Source organism: Tauraco erythrolophus, chromosome 15, assembly GCF_009769465.1.
Source record: "Tauraco erythrolophus isolate bTauEry1 chromosome 15, bTauEry1.pri, whole genome shotgun sequence".
Lineage (NCBI taxonomy): Eukaryota > Metazoa > Chordata > Aves > Musophagiformes > Musophagidae > Tauraco > Tauraco erythrolophus.
In genome coordinates this window covers 23,015,331-23,041,067 of record NC_141479.1, presented here as the reverse complement: position 1 = coordinate 23,041,067, position 25,737 = coordinate 23,015,331, and the positions used below count along the sequence as shown (strand labels likewise).

The 25,737-nt window shown below is 40.5% G+C and overlaps 1 protein-coding gene across 1 annotated transcript in view; it reads right to left on the bottom strand.

Annotated features, from left to right (window-relative positions):
* AP1G1 (adaptor related protein complex 1 subunit gamma 1) overlaps positions 1-25,737 on the bottom strand; it is a 47,611-nt gene that overhangs the window by 18,867 nt on the left and 3,007 nt on the right. The window contains 8 exon segments of the mRNA XM_086620692.1: positions 68-166; positions 414-494; positions 999-1,094; positions 5,022-5,098; positions 7,385-7,481; positions 8,731-8,872; positions 11,433-11,557; positions 15,596-15,799. Of these exon segments, the coding sequence (XP_086476818.1) occupies positions 68-166; positions 414-494; positions 999-1,094; positions 5,022-5,098; positions 7,385-7,481; positions 8,731-8,872; positions 11,433-11,557; positions 15,596-15,796 (918 nt within the window). The 5' untranslated portion in view covers positions 15,797-15,799.

Here is a 25,737-nt window from a genome sequence, read left to right as displayed (position 1 = left end):
TACACAAATTACTCTAATACAAGCCTAGGAAGGAAAAAAAAAAAAGGCCACAGAAAAGCCAACTTACTCTCAGTCCACTCTCAGATTTTATGTCCATAATAGTCAGCACAGTTTCATAGAGAATGGCATTTCCCACATTTTTACTTGTTTCTGTATTAGTGGCAACCTGGAGAAAAGAAACAAAATAATTGACTCCAACACATCCAAAACAGATCCCTCTGTGCAGTTCTGCAGAACAAGCAGTGAAACTAATCAATCTCTAGGCAAACAAGCATCATGCCTACGAACGTGTTTTACAGCAGAATTCAACCCAGCAGAGCAAGCAGCTGTATCCTCACCAGTGCTGCTGAATCCAAATGATTAAGAAACCAAAAAGACAAAGTTTAGCTGCTCATCAACCTTGCAGATCTCACCTGTGCAAGTATATCATTCATTGCTTCACTGGAATCATCATCATTTCGCCCTAAAATTCTTAGTAACCGCAGGATTCGTACCTGTTTGACAAAATAAAGCAAAGAAAAATCTTACTGGATTGTAGTGTTTTACATGGGGACCATGAAATGCCCAGTAGACATCCTGAGGAGTGGCAAAGAAGCAAAATCAGCTGATTTCCATTCCTAAGCGGAATGCTTATAATTAATAAGATCTTTACCAACAAGAACAGGTTTATGCTGTGCTCATTTTCCTCACACTAGCCAGAACTGTTCAGAGTACTCCCACTACTCACTAGGCACAGCCTTGCAAGACCAACACATGTTGCTGCTTCTCCCTTTTGTCACAGCTTCACATAATACAATAAGACACTACGACTGCTGTTTAAACTAAGGCAGGTGTCTTTCACTAAGGTAGATGAAGAGCATTTGCACAGCCAGCTCTAACAAAGATAGAAAATCTTAAAATAAACATAGCTGCCCTGAGGTAACCACCTCATCATACTTAAGTCTCAAAACATAGTACTAGAATTAAGGCTCTCAATCACTGTTTGCATCAGTTCTTACCTGCAAAAAGGGGTCACTGATCCCAGACACATCATGCTCTGGTGAATATCCAGACATGATAAGGTTCTTCAGAATACGAACTAATTGAGGAACAAGCTGTGAAGAGAGAGTTGTCCTATTAGGATGTTGTTCCTTCCCCCCGCCAGCTCTGTGGTACAGGTCCAAGAACAAATCTCGTAGTTGAAAGCAAGTCAGTCTACAGATTCTTCCACAAAGTTCAACCTGCCCACCTAGAGCTGATGTTACATGAATACCCATGGCTTAGCTAGGGCACAACTAGAAACAGTTACACTGGGACCTGAGCACCACATTGTGTCTTTAAAGTACTAAATCTAGCAAAGCCTGGCAGTTGAGATCTGAAAGGAAATACCAACTTAAATTCCTCTCTTCATGAAAAGATGATGTGCTTGGACTATTAAAATGGTATAATTCTGGGACCTCACTTGGGGGCTTCACATTAGCTCCTGACTCAATTTTAGCATCCATCTCCATGGAAGCATCAGGCACAGCCAAGAGTTTTGATCTTTTCAAGTACTGTACTGCTATGATCAAACTAAATTATTAAGAATTCCTTCACGTTTGACACTCCATCCAGCTTAGCTTCCAGAAATAAAAGCTTTGTGGTCTGCTTCTTTTCCAAGAGTTTCCAAATAGGGAATGGATTTCCCTCCAGCCTTCCCCCAGCACTCCTTTGTTAGGACTACTTCGTCCCTGCAAGTAGCTCCAGGCTCTGTTCTCCTCCTCTTCATCCTAGACTTCTTGGCAAGAGCAGTAACACTAAACTGACCAAATTCTTCACTTCACTGGGTTCTGCATAATAGCAGAGAAACTCGTAGAAATACTGCTACTATGCCAGACTTAAGAGCACAAAACCATATCGACTTACACTGTTAATTTTCTAAAGTTTCTTTCCAACTGTGCAGGCTAAAAAACTTCAGAAGCAGTTCAGATTCCTCAGGTGTTGATGGCACTGGTCTCTTAGTAGACATCTACCCTTAGGAATCAGTTATCTTTCAAGACTTGTATGCAGCTTTAAAGAAATGCTACCTATTAGCAAAGTCTAGTTCAACTCCCTCCATCTTAGGGATCTCTAGTGATGGGCTTCATCTGTCACAGGAACCGTAATAGAGCGCCAACCAAGTAACCAGTTTAGGGCAGAACATGGCAAATAAGCCAATCATTAAAGCAGACAAGCTATAACAAACTTACTATTTATCTCCAAAAACCTTCAGAGCAGCTATGAGTAACAAAGTAGTCTCAGGGATGAAATGGAAGCTCACTTCCAACACATCCTGTGAAAAATCTTAAGGTTGAAAGACAGAAGCTGGACTAATTTTCATTGAACTGCAAGAGAAAAACCACTCCTCGTGGATGACGTAGAGATTAAGCTTTATTCCTTCCACAGAAAGTTTCTTCTAACTCTCTCAGTGCTGGTATTATTGAAATAATCCAGATACTGCCTGGAGATGAGGTGACAAACTAGACAGAGGTGTTATGGTGGCTGCACTAAGTGGATTTTTCATTCCTGAAACAAGGCCAGCACCAGGACAGCATCATTCTTTCTCTCAACTCCATCCATGACAATTAGTTTATCAAGATGTTCTCTAAAATACCCTCTCCAGTGATTCAACCTTAAAACTTAATGAATTTTCCCATCCTTGAGATGGGCTGCTCCTGCTTTCACGTTTGCCTACTATGTGTCAGGGATTGCATTCACACTAAGTTTTTACCACATCAGAGATCGCTTATATTAAGTTATTTGATGTTGTTCTGACAACATCAGCATCTGATGGTGCTTCAGATTCAGGACAGAGTAGCAGAATGTGCCAAAAACACAGTGTGACTTACAGAGCACAACAGCTGCATGTGGACATACTAAACAGGCAATGTTTTCTGGACTAAAGTCCTGTACACTTGTGGTACACTGCAAGAAAAAAATCAGCTGAGTTTCCCCATCATCCCTTTTTATTTCTACCTTCGCTCTTCAGGAATTACATACTCCTCTGAAAACATGCATTTCTTAAACACAACAACAAAAGGAACCATCAATTTCCTATTATCTGCCTTAAAGAGGAAACCAAAGGGTGCTGCAACATCTTCCCTCAAGTCAGAGTAACAAACAAGTGGAGTAACCTGCTGGAGCATTCCTGGAACTCTGATTAACATTTTTTTTGCCTTCTAACATGCCAGAGTTATCAGGACTGAGGACAGGACAAAGGGAAACATTACAGCCATGGAGATCAGTTGAGGGCCACCCTGGCAATCTTCTGTAGTCAATTACACCCATGAAAATATCAGCAATGCAGCTGTACTCAGTAGCCCTCTGCAGCACAGTCAGCCCACTTACCAGTGGATAAGTAACTGTCTCTCTGGCTCCCTTCTGAGAATCACCCAAAGCTGCCTGATGATTCAGGAAAAACACAAAGCCCAGTTTGTGACAATAAAGTCCAGGGCTACAGTTTGCATAGGCACAAAAAAAAAGTCCCTAAGATATTCCTCAAATGAGAGCGAGCTTGACCAAAGCAGGCTCATGTTTGGAGCAGGCCACAACGGAGGTTCAGGGCTGCCAGGGGTATAGAGGCATAGTGACAAGACCAGACCAGCACACAAAAAGCATTACACAAGTACAATCGATCTAAGCATGTGGCATCAATCACAAATGTGGCATTAAGAGGCACTGCCTCACAGAACACGAACATCTACAGATTCAATGCAAGCATGCACCATCTAGAAGAATTAACTCTTACCTTTTCATTCTAATACACAGCAGGATTCCAAACAGACAAAAGGGACAAAACAGATGAAGCAGGTATTAGGGACAGATCAACATTATTCCATTCACAGCATAAACAACCACAAGAGATAGCTAGAAAACAATGTACCTAGTACTTAAAATTTTGCAGACTCAGCTCTTCTCTTTTTCCCACAACTATAATCTTAACGCAGCAATTCGTAGCAGAGATGGCTACCTTAAAGATGACCCTAGTCCCACTTTCACTCCCACTTTGCCACACACAATCAGGGCAAGGGAAGATGCATGCCAAAAGGCTAGGATGCATCGAAGGACGTTCTGTTTGAAATCCCTAATGATACAGACAAGCCAAGGAAGAACAGTAAACTGGGTATGCAAATAAATAAGCACCTTCAAGGCTTTCAGAGGAGCAAACTGCCAGTTCAGGTCTACTAGCTTTGTTCAATTTCTCCTTCTTTGACCCAAAAGTCAGAATGACATAATCAATGGATGCCATCCTATCGGCAGTCTTTCATATGGCAATAATACTGCACAGCAAGTTATAACAAACAGCATAAGGAAGTTTGTGCTTGGAGGAGGCGCATGCAGAGGGAGAAGCAAACATTCCTATCAGAGGAGGAAGAGTGACTCTGACTCTCAGACCCTTGTTAAAACAGAAAGTGATGTAACATAACATGCACCAGAGGTGAGGTATCTAGAGAACTAGAAGTTCCATTGGTATTTTGACCTGAGTTTATAAAATTGTGTGGCTGTGGTTAAAGCATTCAGGTGCTGGTATAAGGCTCAGTTTTTCCTCTTTGCCTCTTTATGTTTAATGCATTCGTGATTACAATGTCACTATGCAATTATCTACAAAGAGTGAAAAAACCCTAAAGGAACAAGAGGACACTTCAATCTAACTTTAGGATGAGTGTCATACTGCATAGTCTTAAGGCTGATGTTTTGTAACTTACCTACTTATTGAAGGAGATTAGGGCTAGATACACACAAAATCTCCAAATTTAACAATTTTTTTTTTAATCAATAACAAGCAGATAGTATTATTAAATTTTTCACCCAAACAGTTTTAAGGATCTTAATAAAAGACATGCACACTGGTTTCACTAAGGAGACTAAGAGCACGCATCAGTAAAAAAAAAACCAACCAAACAAAAAAACCACCAAACAAAAAACACAAACAACTCCAAACCAAAACAAAAATCAAAAAATCTCCAACCCACCACAGACAAACCATGAATACCAACTCTGCAATATTATCACTTCACACTTACCTTTCTAAAGTGTGCAAGCATGTCTGGGCTTCTCTCACACATCTCTGTTAGGAGGACAACTGATGTGTGAAGAACACCTAAAGAGGGGGGGAAGAAAAAATGATCTACATTTAGCATAATTTCATTGGCTCTAGACATGTGATAAAGATCATAAGGAAACAACCGGAAATTATTAAAAAAATTATTCTTGAATCCAACATCTCTACCCAAAAATATATTTGCACTTGCATCTATGCCCAAGGGAAAGCAGACAGCAAGGTGCTCATGTCCTAAAGCTGCAATTAAAGGCCAAAGGAGGACAGAAATAGGACTTTGTCTGCAGAAACTTGCATACTAAATACACAGTCAGATGGTAACAAATAGTTGGACTAGACAATCTTTAAGGTCCCTTCCAACCCAAGCCATTCTATGATTCTACATGGACATAATACTCTAGAATGACAGTATGTGTTAACTGCATTGTAGCTGTTGGGTTCCTCACGCTTCCTGATTTTCTCTTCTGATTTGGGTACCCTAGCCAACCTTACGTGACCTGGATTGGGTATTCCTCAGAACTCTGTCTAGAGAAAGACTATAGCAGACTAGTCAGACTATAGTCAAGTCACTGTCTGCGCACTGAGAGCCAGCTGCTGTGTGTCCTGTCTTAAGGAAACCCTGTCAAAATGTCTCTGAAAATAGTTGGAAAAGGCATGTCAGTTACAAACCATTTAACTAGATGTCAATGCTAGATAACTTGTTAGTGAGATACAACCTCACAAAGCATGAGACTTCAACAACAAGCATTATTTTACATTTGCATTCAGCTGTAACACAGCAATGCTGCTCAGATGCTTTTTCAATTAGCCATTTTCTATAGCTGATAAGTCTGTACTGGAGAGTTCCTGGCTCAGAAAGAGACTAAAAGCCTGCTTAACAAGCAATGTTTTCTACAGAGAAGATGACATTTATATTCCACGAGTTATGCAGTTTTCTGATCTATTGCAGGTTCTACCCAAAATCTGCTTTGAAGAACATAAACATTTCTCTATAAAGCTTGTGTCTACAGCGTTCTTAACACTGACACTGCTTACTTATCACTGACATCACCCGAGAGGCTGCTAAAAGGGTTTCATATATAGTCTCCTTCAGAGAAAGCTCAAGACAAAGCCCACGGCTAAGACTGCTGGAAAGGAGATACTATTTTAAGGATGAGGAAAGCAGAAAGGATGATCCAGTTCTTGATTCAGGTGAACCTAGACTCAATTCTCTGCTTGGCCAAGGCTTGAAGATGAGCATTCCCATCTTTGAAGAGGGAACAGAACAGCTCTCAGCTTTTCAGGGTTGCCTAAGACAAGGACAGAGGACCTCGCACTACCAAGTTGGATCATGTAAGCATTGCTTACTGACATAAGAGTCTTACAGACCATTGCCTGTTTGAAACAGTGCCTAGTCTCAACGTTCTGATCACTACATTTTTAAATCAAGCTAAACTAACTGCACACACACAAGCCGCATTGCACACCCAACCTGTCCTGTACCTCAAAGGTTTACAACACATGCAGCAAACAAAAATAATGATGGAAACAATAGCTTCTCAGGAAGCCATTGTGGCCTGTTAGCACTGCTGCACTTACAACTACCCTGTCTCGAGACAGAACCTCTCCCTGTAACAGGTTTTCAGCACTGCAAACATCTACTTGTAGAACTTCTAGCACACTCACCTATCTTCTTAAGGCACATGCTCACTGCAGATGTGCCAGAGGACTAAGACTTAGGGAAGTGAGCACTGGCTTGATGCAAATTAGTCAGGCTGTTAATATTAGTATTTCTCTTTAAATAATCTAGAAGCACTTGTGTAAGAAAATGCATTAAAACACAATAATCTGGCAAAGGACCATTAAAGCAAGAATCTGTTTTATGATGTAGCTCTGATGACAAGCAGACTGAAGAAAGACCCTTTCTTGACAATGATTTAGTTATCTCAGCCCTGGAAGTGTCTGCTGAAATGGTATCAGAAAATCCTTACTGCTATCCTAACAGAAGATACGAAAAAACCCAAACCCTAAAAAGTGCACTTTAGAGTCCCTTTAGGCAGTTTATTGGATAAAAATCACAAACTTTCCCACTTCACCCCCTCTGAAGTGCATCAAAAAACAGTTTAAGAGTTCCTTTTGTCACCTATGCCATGTAAAAGTCCTGCTGACTAGAGAAGTCATACACATCCCTTCCTTGTGAATGACATTTGCTTTCACTGCATAGAAATGGGAAGAAATAAATCATACAAATACACCTCAAAAGTTCCTTCCAAACAAAAGGCTTATGTAGCAAGTGCATCATCCTGTAAAGAATGGCATGGCCTTGCTAAGTAGAGTCTTGGATATTACCATGGTTCTTCTCATTCAGTAAGTTTTTGGTGGCTGGCAGGAACATCTCCATGAGTTCAGGCACCTTTCTAATGACATGAACAGCGCACAATGCTGCCTGAATAAGAAAAACAGCTGTTAGCACATACTGTAATGACAATAATACATGTTTTGAGAACATCTGGCACAGTAGGAACTATCAGAAATTGCATGATATACAAAGGCCTGGAAAGTTTATGGCACATCTTTCCATCTCTCTACTACAGGTGACACCAAACAGCATCACAGAGAAGGGTTCAATAAAACCTGCTACAAGCAAGGAGGGGAAAAAAAACATCCACCACCACCAAACAAAAAACTCACTGATCTACAAAGTAATACTCCCACTAGCAATGGTTCATTTTTACATTATTCACTTGAGTGACACTAACTGCAAAGCAGCTCTGCCTTTAATAGGACTACTTCAGTCTGTCTTCCTGTTGCTAGGGAGGGGATAATGCATTAGAAACAAATAATGAAATTTATGTCAAATTTGTGGCTCATTTCTTTCCCTTGAATATCATCTCCTTCCCCACAAAATAACTTCCTCCTGCAGGTGATGGGTCCTATGAAAAACAAAGTATACTGCAAAAAAAATTGCCTACTCCTAGGGTGCAGAAGCAACAGGAGGCACTACTCTTTGCAGCTGTTTGAGAATCAAGTGCACTGAGGGCCTCTTCCCAGAATATAGCAATACCCCTTAGCATTGCTTTCTCTCCAATCTCTCTCTAGATCCAGCACTAGATAAACAAGTAACAATGCATCTCCTCTTAACTCTTACTGCTCCCCACCCTCCCCAAGCCTTAACAACAAAATACATTTAAAAGAACAAGGGCAATTACACTTCGCATACGCTACGGCACATGGACGTGAGACAATTTATAATTGTTCACCCGTCTGAAGCCGTTAACCTTTCTATCCCACGCACTACTGTCGTCATCATCAGCAGAAGAGATCAAATACATTCAAATCTTCAGATATCAGCCTGCACTGTTAAAGATTTTAACAGTTTTCTGGACTTATCTGAGAAAATATAGAAAAAAACCTGCTGACTACAATTTGGGGTTAACGTCTGTAGGGTGTCAACAACCTTAAGGTAGAGAGTACCAAAACAGAAACAACTGCCTCAACTGTTGGAGGCTTATCTTTTAGAGGCTTACACACATTCCTGCTATAGATAGGCAGGGAGTTTTGACCTTTGTCGTGCACACTGGGAAAATACTCAGCCAGTGTGATCCAAGCCACCTAGTATTCCAGATATTAGCAAGGTATCCAATCAATCTTGAGTTTTAATCTGTAACAAATTATGCAAAAGTCCCCTGAAGTACCTTCTTCCTAAGATAGGAGTTGGAAGTTTTCAGGAGCTTTTCCACCTCTCCTGCAAGGTCTCTGCACATTTCTGAGGAGCCCATGCAGCCAAGAGTGCAGAGTGCCAGCCCCTGCACATATTGCGTGCTGTGATTAAGGTCACTGTAAAGGAGAACAAAAAAAGCCAATCAGCATGCACACAGAGAACCTGAACACACAAGAAAAGGCATCTATTGATGACCTACAGTCATCTAACCAGCTGCACATATGGCCCAGAAGAACTCTCCAGATGCTCAGCTATTTAGGAGCATGCATTAGAAGCAACAGCAGCTTTGAGTGCATGTTCCACAGGGTTTGCTACTACTTCTTAGAATTATAAAGACAAAAATACTCAGTTAAAACCATCATGTGGGTATCTAAGGATTGAGCTGAGAGACGGAAGATGACACAGAATTCCATTAAAACTTCTCAAGTAGAGACCAAACCTTGTATTTTGGACACTTGCATGCAGAAAAGAACCTAACATGAAGTACAGTCCTGCAGTGACTCTGTGGGTTGTCCCAGTTTAAACATGTTGCGGGACAGGATTTAGCTTCTGCATTTACAAATCAAAGGGTATATAAAAAAATCCATGTAAAAATATCCTCCGTCCTGAGTGAAAACCACAAAATCCCACCACTTGCACACCTTGAAAATAATCCATACAGGAATTTTGTTTAGTAATCTTAACTATTCATATGCCTAAGGAAAATGTGAAAAGTGGCCACCAAGATGTTAAACCACCCAACAGCAGATGCTATGCATGAGGCCAGCTACCCATGTCACACTAAGTACAAGACAATATAGCTTCCACATGGCAATCCCAACAGCCTTTAAAACTGATTGCTACACTGCTTTTCCAGCAGACTATTTGGTACTCACGTCACCACAGTATCCAGGATTCAATGTTGAAGAAAGCAAAAACTATGCTTCCTGATTTGGGAGGTGGGGGCCGATGGGGACTGCACGACAGGAGAGCAGGGGCAACGAGCGGTATGTAAGCAAACGTGCACAACATGCAGAAAAGCAAGAGACAGTATTCTGGCTGTAACGTCAAGCAGCTATGGCAACACGCAGACAAAGGAACAGACAGCACATGCCACTCAATGGGCTGGGGTTTTTGTATCCTTCCTTTAACAAACTTTTGGCAGCTATATATAGCCATGTGTATAGCAAGTATGTGCTTCACAGGAGTGCTCGCATGGTTTGTATTAAAAAAAAAATCTAGCTCTTGCTATAAAATAATGAAAGACAATGCCATAAACCAAATACCTTAACGTCCTAGACAAAAGCAAGACAAAGTGGTAGATACAGAAGCCAAAGAAGAAAGCAATAAACAATCCACTGAGGTGGTGGGAAGCTGTCCACCAGTTTTGCTTAGCTTCAGTCTGACCCATTTCCAGTTCAAACTTATTAGACCCTTACCACACAAACTCATTTTAGCATAAACAATCAAAAGAGGTGTTAAACTAGCAGCCTAGTTCTAATGGAAGAGTCACACAGGTGTGACACTTCAATGAAAAATCTTTAGCCAAATGTCTCCTATTTCCTGGACACTACATCCAAAGTTAGCAGATCCTCAGGCCTATATAGTTTTGTCAAGTTTCTTTCCAAGCACTTTGAGGCCACAGTCTAACTGAAGACCAATACTTTACTGACTAATATCTGGGAGGCTTATGTTCTAAAAGTAAATAATAATAAAATCAGAATCACCAGACAACCAAGCAACCATTTGGACAAATCAATTAGAACTCAGTTGTTCCACTCCTTCTCGCCCTGTCCATCTTGAAAGGAGTGTTACTGGAAATGCACCAATCAGCTACTAAACTATAACGTAAAACGGTCCAGTTTATCTTCATTTTGCTGAGAGAAAAAAAGTGGGAGGAAAAAAAAAAGATTATTTCCCATCACCTCTTGCCTGATTTCAGCAAGATGCTGATCATACAGCACATTTCAAATTGCTGCCTTGCTTCCAAGGACTGTTAGGCCAATCTTAAAAAGAAAGCAGGATACACAGCCTTGATCCTTGAAGTCAAGACGACTCGTCAGAACTTCGGAGCTCGTCAGCAGTAGTAAGTAAACAAACACAGGACAACATAGCTGCAGCAATTACACGACTTTGTGACGTATGATGGCCAGTCCAGCCCACAGCTTTAACAGTGTTATAAAAACATCCTGATTCGATCATACTTAAAAGGTGTATGGACCTTTACTGATGCTGTATTACAGCTTGCCTGGCTCTTTGCGACTGCAAGCTGGAAGAGAACTAATTTACAGAAATGGAAGAGACTTCTTTACCAACTGGAGGTCTTCTGCACTAGCTGAGCAGCTTACTGTGGTTGTGGCCACTTCATCTTCCCGATTTTATTTGTCTCTACATGACCTCCAGAAACACATACTAGGGTTCTGTAACAGTGGTTACATGAAGTGTTGTTTGTCACATACACCTCTTCAGGACCAATGCAATTTTATATTCTCTTCCCTCTAAGAAAGCCAGACAGGATCATCCAATACAGTACAATACTAGAACAGTCTTGTACAGTCAACAGCATACAACAAATTGAAGATTTCTAACACAAGGGAAAAAAACCCTGAAGTACTCAAAATAACAGTGTCAGGAGTGTACTTTCAGATCCTGAAACTTCAAAGCATGTGTTGATGGAGAGAGAGGTGGTACCCTTACTTCTTGATGCAATTGGTCATAAGAAGATGGACATCCTGTCTCTCATCCAGCAGCAACATGGCACCTAAATACCCAATGCGCTTGTCTGTGAATTTCTGAGAGGCAATGAGCTTGAGGCACTCCAACTGGAAAGAAAAAAAGGGGAAAAAAAAGAATTAAAAAAAAAAGACAGAATTAGCTTAAACTACTTCTTAGCTAGAGGAGAAACAGTTTGAATTTTGATCTTTACTCATTTAGGTCTCCCAGAATGCATTTTTTAAAGTATATTTTATTCTCACTTTAGTGATGTAGAAAACAAAGAAAGGTTAAATGACCTGCCCAAAGCTCCCAGCAAGCCAGCAGAAAAGTCATTAGCAGCTCCTGCATCTTGAAGTAGCAAGGCACTGTTGGCCTTCCATGACCTCAGATATACAAGATACATGGCTTTATGTCAGATCACAAAAGTAAAAGATAACATATTGCCAGAGACAAGAGATCCATCATTAAAAACAAACTACTACAGAACTAGAACTCTAGACCATGTGCCATGTTTGATATGCTTCGGAAACTTCTCAACCAGGCTTAAATGGGTCCATCTACCTACCAGAGAGAGGACCAATGCTCTGTAAGCTAAAGCTGTCAAAACCAGTTTTTGTTATTATGATCTGTAGCTAACTTGCTGGCTAGGTAAACCTTAGATACAGTCGAAGATATTTAAGTTTTGTGCTGCTCTAGCAGTCTCTATTTGAACACCTGAAGTTTGACTAAAATCAGATGCGTTGTAGTCACTACAAGCTTCCCTTCTACCATGTGGAAACATCAACTGTGCTCAACAGCATAAAGGAGATCCCTAAGATAAAGTGTATAGCTGTCACTTGCACTTAGCTGATTAAGAATTTAACTGCTAACTCATTTTTAAACTTAACACTTTCCTGCTAAAAGAAAAAAAAAAAAAGAAAAGGACACCAACCACAGAGACATTCTGACATTACTACGCACTAACATGTTTTGCTCTAACAGATAACTAATCGAGTATAATCAACCTCTACTTTCCAGGCAGACAGTAGAAGAAATGGCTTCTCAAAAGAGGTAAGAGACCTATTCCTCACAAACACATCCCGTAAGTCTTTACGAATCAGGCGAGGCAGTAAGTAAGCATACACAATGGATGTAAGGAGAGGTCAGACAAAGCTTGCAACAGATACATTTTAAAGGAAGTAAAGGGGGGCACGCACAGGAAAAATACAGGATTTCATGAAGTTTTTCATGGTCCCTAGCTACAGGGAAGTTAACAGGGGAACAGATACAGGTGAGATGCAAGAATCACACACATCAAGAGGGTAACGCTGTACAGGTTGTTGATAAGAACATTAAAGTTGACATGCCAGAGGAATTAAGTGCTATGACCTACCACTGATAAGTTCTCACAACCGCATAGTGCCAGCACAGACAGCTCAACTACGTGAGAAGCTGTCACGTACCAACAGCCAGCTAGTGCAGGGTGACAAACTGGTAAGAAAAAGCTTGACGGAAAGTGAGTTCAGTTTGCTAGGTTCAAAGGGGTTGAAAATCTAGAATAAAGAAACACCTCTGATCTTATTGTTCAGTCATCCACAAGGAGAACTGAACTGGCACAAATGCACAACATCAACCAGGGATAAGGTACAGAACACCAGATATCGACCTCTTATCTTTCCAGTGCTTTCAGTAAGAGAATAATGCATCTCTGAACCAACTTTCTTCTCCAGGTTTACAAGACGCTTTCTTATACAACCCTCTGCAAAAATGCAATGCAGAATTGATGACATCTAAGCTACAGCGTAAGAGCCAACAAAGGCAGAAGACAAACGACTAAGAAAAAGCAGAAGGAAACTAATGACTGCAACAGATACTGTGAAACATATTTCTAGTACTTTTGAATTTGAAAGATTATTGAAATTTACTCTGTGAAAGGCTGATGAGTTCTTGTTTCACTTGTATACAAATATATGCAAACTAGCTTTGGGCACAACAATACTGAGAAACATAATGAGCTGAAGCTCTTAGGAGGTCTAATTAGAGGAAGAGATCTTGATACCATGATGTCCACTTCATTCAAAGGAACAACTAAAATCTGCTACATCAGTACTGCAACAGATACATTAGTAAAGCCAGATATGATGCAGGTATATAGCCAGACTACAACTTAAGAAAGTTTTTACTAACATAGCCACTTTTCCATCTGGAATTTTTTTGCAAGTGGAAATAATGACAAAAATAAAAAAGTTATTTGAACATTCGTCCAGGCTGCCCAATACCTTTTAAAATTGCACAAATGGCCTTTGCACACACTGAAGAGTCAGCTTGCCATCCAGTGCATCTCAGCATGCACTGGCTAAATACGGTGCTCGTGTTTGTATTTCTGTACAAGATATCCTGGGTCAAAGTTGAAGATCCCTGGTTTGGAAAGAAGTAGATCATCCATTCACTACTTCTGACAACTTCTCAAAATTCTCTTTATTATTGGTTACCTCATCCACACTGTTAGCTCAAATCAGATGTCTGCTTACACCTTTAAGAGAGACCGCCTAATGTAGCCCATGGCTCTCCTGTTTTTCACCAAAACCTATTTCCTGCATATTTATCCTGTCACTCTCAGAAGTTTCCTATCTACAAGGCTGGTACAAGACTCCACTGTGGGAACAGCACGGGTCTTCGACAGGTCCTCACCTTGCGCAAACTATATCCTTCCAGTTGTAAGCGTTCAAGACATGCAATGGTCTGTAAGCTACTTACTTGGAGAATGCTTGCTAAAATCCCTTCTCAGCCTTGGACCCCACACCTTCCTGAAAGTGCAGCTGATAAACCACACAAGAACCAAGGCCATTGGATAAAGTACTCTGTTCCCAAAATGGTCAGCACCACTGAGAGTGAAGAGGTAGTTTACCATTACTGACCTAAGCAGAAACTGAAAAATTATTAGATATCTAGTCTAATCTTCCATATATGGGATTAAATACTTGAGTAACAAGATAAAAATAATCCCAATAAAATTTAAACATGTTCCTAACATAGGCGTCATCTGGGAATTTCTGCTTTTGACCTATCTGTAACACTTTTCATTCTTCTTGCAGCTCTTAGATACTTAGCCCTAATTTTTGCAACAGGAAGTTTCTCTCTCGGACCAGGGAGTCTGGCTAAGCGAAGCACTAAGAACAGAATACAGAAATTCACTTGCTCTTGTGCAACAACTCATAATACTGTGAGAAGAATGCAATGATGTAGAAGATGATGCACTTCATATGCAATAGCACAGCCTAGAGTCACTCTCTAACACTAAGACTATTCGGAACCTGATTTCAGTGGTTTGAGTTTACTGTTTCACTAAGTCATCTCAGGACTGGTAAACACAATCATGAATGGATAGAATCCCAATACATGAAGCTACTTTAAGGGATATAACAATGCGACTGACTTTTTATTTGGTTTTGTAGAAGGCCTAGGTTAAATTACTACTAATGGGACTCTTACTGACTTTTAAGCAAAACAGACTATGCCCCAAAGACTACGCAATGCTCTATCTGAAGAACACCTTGCAGATGAAGAACTCACATCTTCCTGTTTCCCTTTTCCACAATCTACCTGTGCCTAAAATAGCGTGTCAAAAATAAGACAAGAGAGGGAAAACTCATACCAGCATTCTCCAAGTCACCTCACTAAGATGGGGATAAGGAACACTGATTTCTTATTGCTGGGAACAGACCGCTCCTATCTGTCTAGAATAGATTGCTTTAGAAGGAAAAGGATATAGAACCTCCTTTGAAGCATCTGCTATTTTCCAGCAGAGGCAGAACTCCAAAGTGCTGTTTTGAATTCATCTAGAAATATCCATATGTACTGGACTGCAGTTTAAGAAATACTGCTCTGCAGAAACCCGGGTGATGAGGAGCAGAGAGTCTGGCAAAAACAGACTAAACCTAAGTTTCCTAACAAAATATTTAAGTCTCCAAACAGCAGATCTCACTAAAAAAGTCAAAACTAACTACAGTAGGTTCAGAACACATATGAAGACAAACCTTGCACCATTTCAAAGAGTAGACAGTAAAGCTGCAGCTAGGAATGCTCCACACAAGTCAATGTGCCCAAACCACACAAAGCAGACTGGCGTATGCACACAGCACAGCAAGCACTGATCTCTGACCTACCTGTCCAAAATGTGCAGGGTATCCCAGCATGTGCATATACAGCAGCTTCGCCACATTTCTGCATCGGTATGTGTTATCTTCCTCTCGGAAAGATGACCGGATAGCAGCACATTCCTTCTGGATCATCTCACGCTCTTCTGCCTGGGTTCTTGCTGTCCGGATGGTCCGGATCAACTCCCGCAGTCTGATGGGGGCTGGCATCCTCTGGGAGAAGAGAGAGATCTGTAAACCTTGTACTGTACCTAAAGGCCTCATTATGATCTCATACGTTCGCCTTTTTTTTTTTCCTTTCTTACCCTACGATTATATGAGCAGAAGAATTTAAAAAATGTAGACTGCTTCAATAGCATGGTTAAAAGTAAACTTGAAAAAGAGAGGAATTCATTGTACCTCATTTGCTTTTCCAGAACATTAGAAACAGGAATTGCTATGCTTTGAGCTAGCTGTCAGGTGAACATAACACGACTCCCCACCTGAAACAGGCAGAAATGGAACTCTGCAAGGTATGCTGTTGTATTTGCATCTCTCCAGAAAAGTCAGGCTCTAAAGAGTGTTGATCCCAAAATCACAACAACTTAGGACAGAAATCCTTTATAAAAAGCAATGCTGCTTAATAACTTGCACAAGATTTCATACAAGTGTTTCAGATAGCCATGCTTCAAAAATCCCAAACACTTGTGCCACATACGCTTCCTTCTTAGAGGCGTGGAAGTCAGCAGAAAAAGCAGACGGAAGAGCAATCCTAGGTGTGTGGATATTTCAGAGATCTTCTCTTAAAAATAAATAAATCAAGTTGACATCGTCTCTTTATTACTCACCAAACAGAATAATCCTTTCTAAACCAAATAAACCTGTTACATTACTGGCTGGTGGCACTGGTATGAAAAGAGTGCACAAGAACAGCATATTCTACACGAACTCCAAGTAGTTTCACTTCACCAGATGGAATACTGATGGAGCTGTCTGACCAAGAGAGCAATTCAGACTTCCAAGTATCCCTCAAGAGGAAAACGGCTCTCAAACAAAAGCAGAACTTTAGAATTATGTTCAACAGTTGAACTTTTTAGTTCATGGTCAGCAAAGCAGACTTTTGACTTTCTAGGAGATCAGACTATGGAAGCATCTCCACAGTCTTCTTTCATCCACCCTAGACTGCAAACACAACTAAGTCATTCTGATAACAAATAACGTCACACCAACTTGTAAAAAGCTGCCATGGCAGTCTGCTACAGATTGTCTGGGTCACCGTCCTTCCAAAATGGTGTGTCATACAATTTAAGCACCGTTGTATCAGAAAAAGAGGTACATTCAGATGCTGGACTAACTGGCGTGCATGACACCACAGAACAGACAGGCTGGGACAGCAGGGGACTTGTTTGCTACAGAAAAGCAGAGAGATGAACGTACAATGAGTAAAGGTGGCCTCACAGCAAGACAGTTGAATGCAGCTCTATAGGTCTGGATTATAAATCGGGTCTCCTGAATTCATACATTGCACTAAGTCTCTTCAGTCAAACCATGCAGACTCCCTCATATTTCAGGATGGATTTAAATGACATATAAAATTAAGGTAACTGGGCAAGAGTTAATCATTGCAAGCCAGAGTTCCAAGATAGCACGTACTAGTTGTTTCCTAGGTGCTGTCTGGTTGTGTTGCTTTATTCTGTGTCAATTTACCCCTAGTGAAAGGGACAAACACAGATTAACTGTGTGCTATCACTGGAGACTTTTGAACTTGCTGCTAATTACATCCTACTACATCTTCCAAAAACTTGTTTGCGTAAGCCTATCCTTAGAGCCTGCCTTCAGAGCTGAAACTGAATAAAACTTAAGGCACAAGGCTTGCCTACCTAGGAATTTATTCTGCAATAAGGTAGGACACAACCCCCTCAAATTCCATGAGTCCTTGAAACATCATCTGCTTAAGCTCATGTTTCTATTCTGAATCTGCCATACTGGAAGTGGTCTCAATCTCGTACAACAGCTATTCTTAATTAATTCAAGTTAATACCTCACTTCTATAGTAGTCTCCAATTTAACAGGAAAAGCAGGATCTGCCAATCCTTCTCTGTCCTAAATGGGCAGTGAAAGAAGGCAGAAAGCAGACCAGAAAAGGCCACACCAGGTCTGATCAAAGCTCTATCCTGTTCTGCACCCCATCTCTGACAACGGCAGATGCCTAGGTAAGAGCGTAAGAACAGGAAAGCATGTAGCAACGGTTCCTCAGAATTGTCTTGCAGTCTTCAACAATTTGTGGCCCAAAAACTTCCAAAGCCAGAAATAAAACACACTCTGGTTTTATGTGGAACCCTGGACAACTTCTAGAGTCAGTATTCTGCAGGACACACGAGTTCCATAGCTTCAATGTATGACAGATGGAGACCCAGTTACTTCTTTTGTTCTGAATTTCCAACCGCTGGTTTCCATTGATGCTTCCAATTCTACACACTTCTATTGTTATCCCTCCTTCATCCTCCACAGTCTGCAAAACGCAGCCTCACATCCAAGCACTTCCCTGATGGATGATCTTTGTTGCCTTGCCTGAGCATTCTACAGTTCTCCTGCATCCTTTGTAAAGGGAGAGAGGAGAAGCAAAACGCTGCATGTGGCATTTCAGAGGCAGATGTGCCAGTGATTTATTTGTATAAAATGTTTCCTATTTTGCTTGCTCTTATTTTCCTAATAATTGGTAACACTTGGTTCAGGGTTCTGATTGCTAGAGTGCTCAACCTGTGTTTTTCACGTAACAGTATCATAAACAACAAAAAAAAAATCTCTTTCCTGGGTGGCAACAGTCTGCTTCAAGTCCCTAATTTTTAAGCCTGGACTCATCTCCTACACACATATATCAGATGGTTCTAAACTGATTTTGATAAGTCATGCTCTTGTTGGAAAATTAGAAAGAAGTTAAAAAAATAAAAGCGCTACTGCAGGAATATTCCTCTGCAGTCTATCGGCAATAATCCTCACCAAGATGACCTGTACGCAGGCTCCCAATGAAAGAGGTGGTTCCAGTCCTTCCGTCGTGCTGACACTGGCATCCCTGGGACAACGCACCAAGTGAGGCAACCTGTACATCTGAAAACCAGCTTGCTACTTTCCTCCTAAGAACAGTGGTCTTCAGACACACCAGTTTGGCTCGTGCAGACACAAAGACAGCAGCAAGAACATACGGCTTTGGGAGACCCAAGATGGGCTGGGAAAGAGAAGAAGTGTTCCCTCCAGCAGTAAACCACACTTATGCTACAGTTTTGCACCCCAGTTAAGTTCGTCTGAAACTTGAATGTTCCTGAGAAGATAGGCAGTAGCTATTATAAGTTAAAACCATGACTGACTTTTTTATTTGAAACCTTTGTGAAATGCTAATACATAGTCTGCAGACAAACTGAAGTCTGGCAGCAACTTGCTTTGATATCACCAGTCCTTTTGCCCCTACTCTGTATTCAAAGGGTTTGTGCACTGCTCAACACCAGTACCTTCAGCCTGTGACTTGTACAATCGCACTGCTTTCCTCGCCATGGGACCAGAGCATTCCGAACATACGCTCCCAGAGGGCTTCAGCACGTTAACTTTGGCCTTGGACAACAGAAAGTAAAAGGGCAGACTGCCTAAACAGTTTTAGTCAAGGAACACAGCACTGAACAAAGTTACCACAGGTTCTAAGCGCAGCTTTTCCCGAACGTTTATTTCACATCCTTTACCACTGTTTGGGCAGGACTTCCTACCTCCCCAAGAAGGTGGGTAAAATGAAAACAAACATTGAAAGTGTAATATGATTTCACCCTAACATCGTCCAGCCACTGAACAAAATAAATAGTTGGTATTTACAAATACCCTTGCATAAATAATCAGCAAGCCACACTGTACAGATTATTTTTCCTCCTCACATCACAAACACAGGAAAACAAGCAGAAATCTGCATTTCTGAAAGCAAAGAATTAAAGAATAAGACTCATAATCAGATGATACCCAAATTATGAGGCTCCGCTTGCTTTCATCTAGCTGTGTAACACACTAACAGGCACTTACTACAGACAAATTCCAACATGAACTACTTCCTAAGAGCAACTGTACCTCACACATGCTTCCTGCCTGATAAGGCTAGAACAATTCAGAACTGCTCTGATGAAGGACAACATGAAGGGCAAAAGGCAAAGCTATGATTTATTTTCCAACATGCAAAACTTCTGTCCGTGTGCTGCAACTCCATACTCAGCATTTATTTTTTTTTAATCCATACTAAATCATTTGGCTTTTTAAAAAATGCAATTTTTTAAATTGGGTGATTCCTGATGATTTTCTGTTAAGCACAACTGTTCAGGTGACAGAATATGTATGCACTCAAATAATTTAAATAATATGGTGAGAGCTTTCTCACTAACAGACTGCATGATCAAATATCTGTTGCCCTATGTTGATGCACTACAGGGCATAAAGGGGAAATTGCAGAGGACGACAGCAGCCACGCCAGGTAAGGCATAAGGTTGATCCACCCCAGTATCCTGTCTCAGGATGGAAAGGAGTGGGTGTAGAGAGGAAGTAACAAAAAGTACATCTCCTCCATACCTTCCCTGCTTCCAAAGTTTGCTGCAACTCACAAGACTTCCTGAACCACAGACAGTATCTTTCTGCGTAGCACCTCACTATGGATCTATGGATTTATCTACCGTTTTTTGAAAGCATCCAACCGTTCTCCCATTCATATCCATACTAATAATTTGCAGAGTTTAACTGTAAATTCCATGAAAAATTACCCTTTGCTTTAAACGTGCTGTCTGACCAAGTAAGGGATACTAAATGAAATTCTTACACTGAGAAAGCAAGTACTCATCACCTATTAGTTAATTTTACGTCACTGATGGTTGCACAGCCTTTCACCGTACCTACCTCTCAGCCACCTCTCTTTCTAGGCACTGGGGTCCTACTCTAATCTCTTCCTGTATGGAGACATCGCACAACTCCTTCATACTGCTCTCTACTTCTCAGAATTTCCTTTTTTTTTCTTCCTAAAATAAAAAGTAGACCTATAAAAAGTATTCAAGCAACGGGGGTGCACCATGAGTTTCTGTAGATTTTTTCTATTCTTTGCACTTAGAAAGTAAAAAACGTGTAAACTCACTTTGCCTGTTTGGCTACTGTTGAGCTAACATTTTTTATAAAGATCCTACAGATAACTCCAAGATCTCTGACTTGAGCGAACACTCATTTAGAGCCTTTCACTGTGTATTTATCTTTACAGTAATTTCTCTTCAGCGTAGGCATTGCTTTGCATTTACTGACAATGAACTAGATTTACCATCTTACTGCATACTTCTTTAGCATCACAAAATCCTTCCACAGATTCAGGATGAAATTGTCACCTCACCATTCACTCCTCTTCTCCAGATCACTTTATGAACACACTTCAAGGCAGAGTTTCACAGAGCACCTCTCCATAACCTCTTTCCATTACGAAAGCAGATTAATTTTCTATCACTGTATGGTCACTCTCCTTTCTTCCTTAGCTAGTTACTGATTCACAATAAGATCTCCCTTGAAAAACTGCACTGTAATGCAATAAAAACCTTTGGTTAGAGGCTGTGACAAGATTTCTGAAAAATCTAACAATTTTATCACTCAGATGACCTGTATCCATTCAGTAAGAACTTGTCAAGAACTATGCAGTTTCTGGGTCCTCTCCTGGAGCCCTTTTAAGAAAGTGTCATCATACAAACTATGACCTACTCTTACTGTACGTAAAGCGTTAATTAAGATAATGATGTATCAGATTCACAAGTTGAATAATTTTGAGTTCCTTCAGAGATACTGGTGAACTACTCTTTCTCTTGGCAATTTATTCCTAATTTACCTATTTGTTCCAAGAGTTCTTATTGGGACATTTCATTTTTAGAGCATTCCTCACAGACTTCAACATGAGAACCCTAGTAAGTTTTTCCAAATAAAGTATTGATGTAAATAATGTGGATTTTTTTTTTCCTGCTATGAATTTGTTTTCTTTACTCAATTATTATGAGCCAGACTTCCAGTGTATGTCTCTGCTATGTATCATATTCCTCCTATACTGGGCAACAAGACAGCCTATCCAGGCACAGTCTTTAGGTGTCATCAGAACATTTAAAAAAAAAAAGCCTCTCACCCATGCTGAGGTACTGAGCAAACGAATTACAAACACCAACTGAGAAGAAGAACAAAGACAGGAAAACAGATCAAGAAGTTCACTTAGGAACATAATGCAAAAAAATCTTCAAATATTAAGCAGTTCTTCCTTTTTACTGGATCTCTCAGACACTTTGTCACATTTAAAAGACATAGCCGGACATGACTTCCGCACAACCAGCAAATCAATCCTCCTAGACCACCTCATTGCCCCAGTTCCCACCTATACTGCACAGAATACTGACTGCCCTGGGATTCTGCAGGCAAACAGCTTAAATGCCTCTCTTCCTGCAGCATTAGCCCAAGCAGCAGCAAGGTGAAACAAATACGGTCAGTTTTGCTACAACCCACAGAATGGCTTCTTACTGCTCCTACTAGAGGCATCTGCAGAATACATACACCTGAAGAGCTGTGTGTTGCACACAAAAACTTTAATTGCAGCTCTTAGACCACTGACTATATCAGCTGACAATCATCGAGATGGTACTAACACAAGGTCTGCTGAGTAAGTAACTACAAAACTGGGAGAAGCCAAGCCAGTAGGGATCGGTGGGGCAGATGCTACCACTTAACTAAAAAACCCATAGCTGCATGTGCAGCTCAAACATCTGAACAAAAGAGCTGGAGATGCCTGAGCAGTTACTTTTCATACTCTGCCTGTTAACCTCTCCCAGAGGTCTAAGATGAGCAGCATATGCCCTTGGTCATCCAGCAAAGATCCGTAGTTTGTGTAGGGGTCAGGAAAACTAACCATCCTAAATCCAAGCCGTCTGAGCAAACAATCCAGGTTTTGTGCAGGTATCACAAGACTTGATAAAGTCATTCAGAATCTCAGTTCCATGCTCATCCCCAAGAAAATTCCTTTTGCTTTCTGAGATCCATATATTTTCACACTCAGAAAGATGACCCAATAAATCATCCACACCACTTCCTGGACAGTCCATGCTCATCTGGATGATTCCTATCCAGAGGCAGGCCATAACTTAATTATTGTTAGGGTTTCGTGCCCTCCATGGACACAGAGCTAGCACTCTAGGAAGCTGTGGCACACTAAGAGGCACAAAGAATGGAAAAGGGCTCCAGCAAGCCCTAAAAGATAATTTATTGGCAAGTATTTATGATTTTCCCAATCACATAAACAAAGGATGGACAACATGCAGCATAACCATAGCAGGGCTCTGTCAAGGCACTCAAATAGTTACAGTATCCAAATCTTATTGGGCCTTGATATATGACCACACAGACCTCACTAAAGGAGGGAATTAGGCTACACATCGATAAGCAGAATCACGAGTTAAAACAGAAAGAATACTAAAGAATTACAGAAGTAAAATATAAACAGGATTAAATTATTTACAGCTCAGAAGAATTAAAACACTTAAGTGATCAGCTAATTTTGACTATATAATTCGTCCTGAAATGACAAAGAATCTTGAAATTCGTACTATGAATTATGTGAAAGATTAAGAAAAGGCAGCTTCAGGTGATAACTACAAAGCTATCTAATAGCAAGCTGCCATGAAAAATTAAATTTTACCAACTTCTCTATATTACAGAAACGCGTTTTATTGCGCAAATTTATGAACGGAGCGAGAACCACCACATCACCTAGTACTAGCAGACCAGAGGTTTAACTTTAGCTAGCTAAATGCTGCTTAGAACTTCCTTCAAAGCAGCAGGTCTGGTTCTTCAGGATTAGTTCACATTTTTCACCAGTACACACATATGGTTTTATTCTTTGCACAGTAATATCAAAGACAAGGCAATTTTTAAAAGTAGTTACCTCTTTCCTCATTTTGTTTCCAGTAGCAGTTTTCCTCCACCATTTCTTTGCTAACCACAAGCTCTAGAAATCAGGGATGATCCCCGAATACCTGAAAAGAACCCACCAGCTAATATTTACAATATTTGGCAGGATTGAATGCAGAATTCTTCCACCTCATCAAGTGTGTTTCCCCCTTCTCATTTTGAAGGCCTTGCTCGTTAGAGGAACCTACTATCAAGATCAAAGCTTCTGAAAGAGTTAGATACCTAACTCGAATTAGTTCCAATGGTACAGGTGGCTGGTGTCTAAGTTTCTTCAGAAAAAGAATTCCAGCTTTTTTCCTAGTCTCTGGATTGCATGAAAAGTGTTGACTCAAGTGATTCTCCTCCCTCTTCTATTCACAAATTCCTCCCTTGAATCAATAAAAAAAGGATTGCTTTCTTTACGCAACTCATTCCTAGTAAACTATCCAAAAGTGAAAAAAATTAAGAAAACAAAAATTGTAATGTATTAAAAACATTTCATGTTCATCTAAATCATGCTTCTAAATCGTTGTTTTCTCCCCTTTTAGTCTTTTACTAGTTAAGCTTATCATGTTTCAAAAAAAAATTAAGTGTAGAACCTTACTATAAGCGTATCTTAGAATACAAACCTATTTAAACAGGATAACCTTTTACATTTACAAGAAGCACCTAGTATTACCAAAACCCACATGTAAAATGCTCACGTACTTCAGCCAAACTATTCCTCTATTGGGAATTGCAGCGCAAAGACAAAAGGAGTTACTATCCTTAAACGTGTAATTGAGGTGAGATCCTTCCCTCTAGAAACTATTCAGAAACATTAGCTTATGTCTCAAAAAAAAAAAAAAAAAAAACAAAAAACCATGCTTTCAATACACTAACGAAATTAAAAAAAAAAGAGTAGCTTAACAACTTGTTTAAGACAAATTATCAGACACATTTTAAAATTCCGTTATTATTTAGCCTTGAATTCTGGAAATATTAAGACATAAAACCCATGAAAGCTCAAGGAATTATTCACAGAAGAGCTTTATTGTTTGGGGAAATTGCCTGAATTTTCAATTCAAATAAGATACATACCCAGTCATAGCTTTTCCTGTAAACAGTATTTCCTGAACTTGGTTCATCCTAGAAATCAACCCAAGACTGGAGAAGCACACATTTTCAAACATATCTGAAACACACAACTTCAGTTGCTCCACTTGAATGCATACATGCATAATCACATTCCTCAAGGAAAAACAGCTTTTGGGAAGTTGCATACTTAAAGCCTGGCCCAACTCCCAGCTGTAACCAGTAACAGAACTCCCCTACCTGCTTCAGTAGAACTGAATCGAGCCTCCTGCACACAAACACTGAAGATATTCCTTTCATGTAGTCGAGACATAACTGCGATGGTCAACTACAAAACACTGATGGCCTCAACTCAATACTGCTATCAGTGGGCTTCACACTTCTATCAGATACTTAGAAAAAAAAAGACATATTGGCAATAAAAACAGAAATAAACACTGCAAACAGACTGTGAACAAAAGCAAAGATATTGACATACGGTTTAGTATTATCAATATTTATACAGAAAACAGTAAACACCTAATCAAGGAGCACCTTTATCATCAAGAAGGGCAAAGAAGGGTAAAGGGAACATGAAAGAGTTGAGAGAAAAAGCAACCAACCATACAACATTCCAAAGGGAAAAACAATCTCTTGAGAAAAAGCTATTTAATACAACAGAGAACTAGAAAGTAGAAAGTACCATCAGAAAAATCAAAAAGAAATTAAGGCAGCAGAGGGCTTCAAAATACAGCATGATCATAAAAGACATCAGCATTACAATTTGCATTATACCCTAAGACAGCATGAGGGGAAAAAAAGAAAAAAAAAAAAAAAAAGAGATCAAGTAAGGGAAAAAAAGCCCCAAAACCAGAGCTAAAAAAGTCTCAGCAGACGCGATGGTCCCGTTCCCGGTCACTCAAAACCAAGTGTTCTAGAGGGAAGGCACCACGCCGTGCAGAGGCACGGACAGTGCCCGAGGACGTTACACGGTTCTTCTGCGGGCCCTTGGGCGTGCGCAGGCGGCGGGGCGAACGCGGCCCGGCGGGGCGAACGGGGCGAACGGGGCCCGGCGGGGCGAACGGGGCGAACGCGGCCCGGCGGGGCGAACGCGGCCCGGCCTCTCCTGCCCTCGGCCCGCTGGC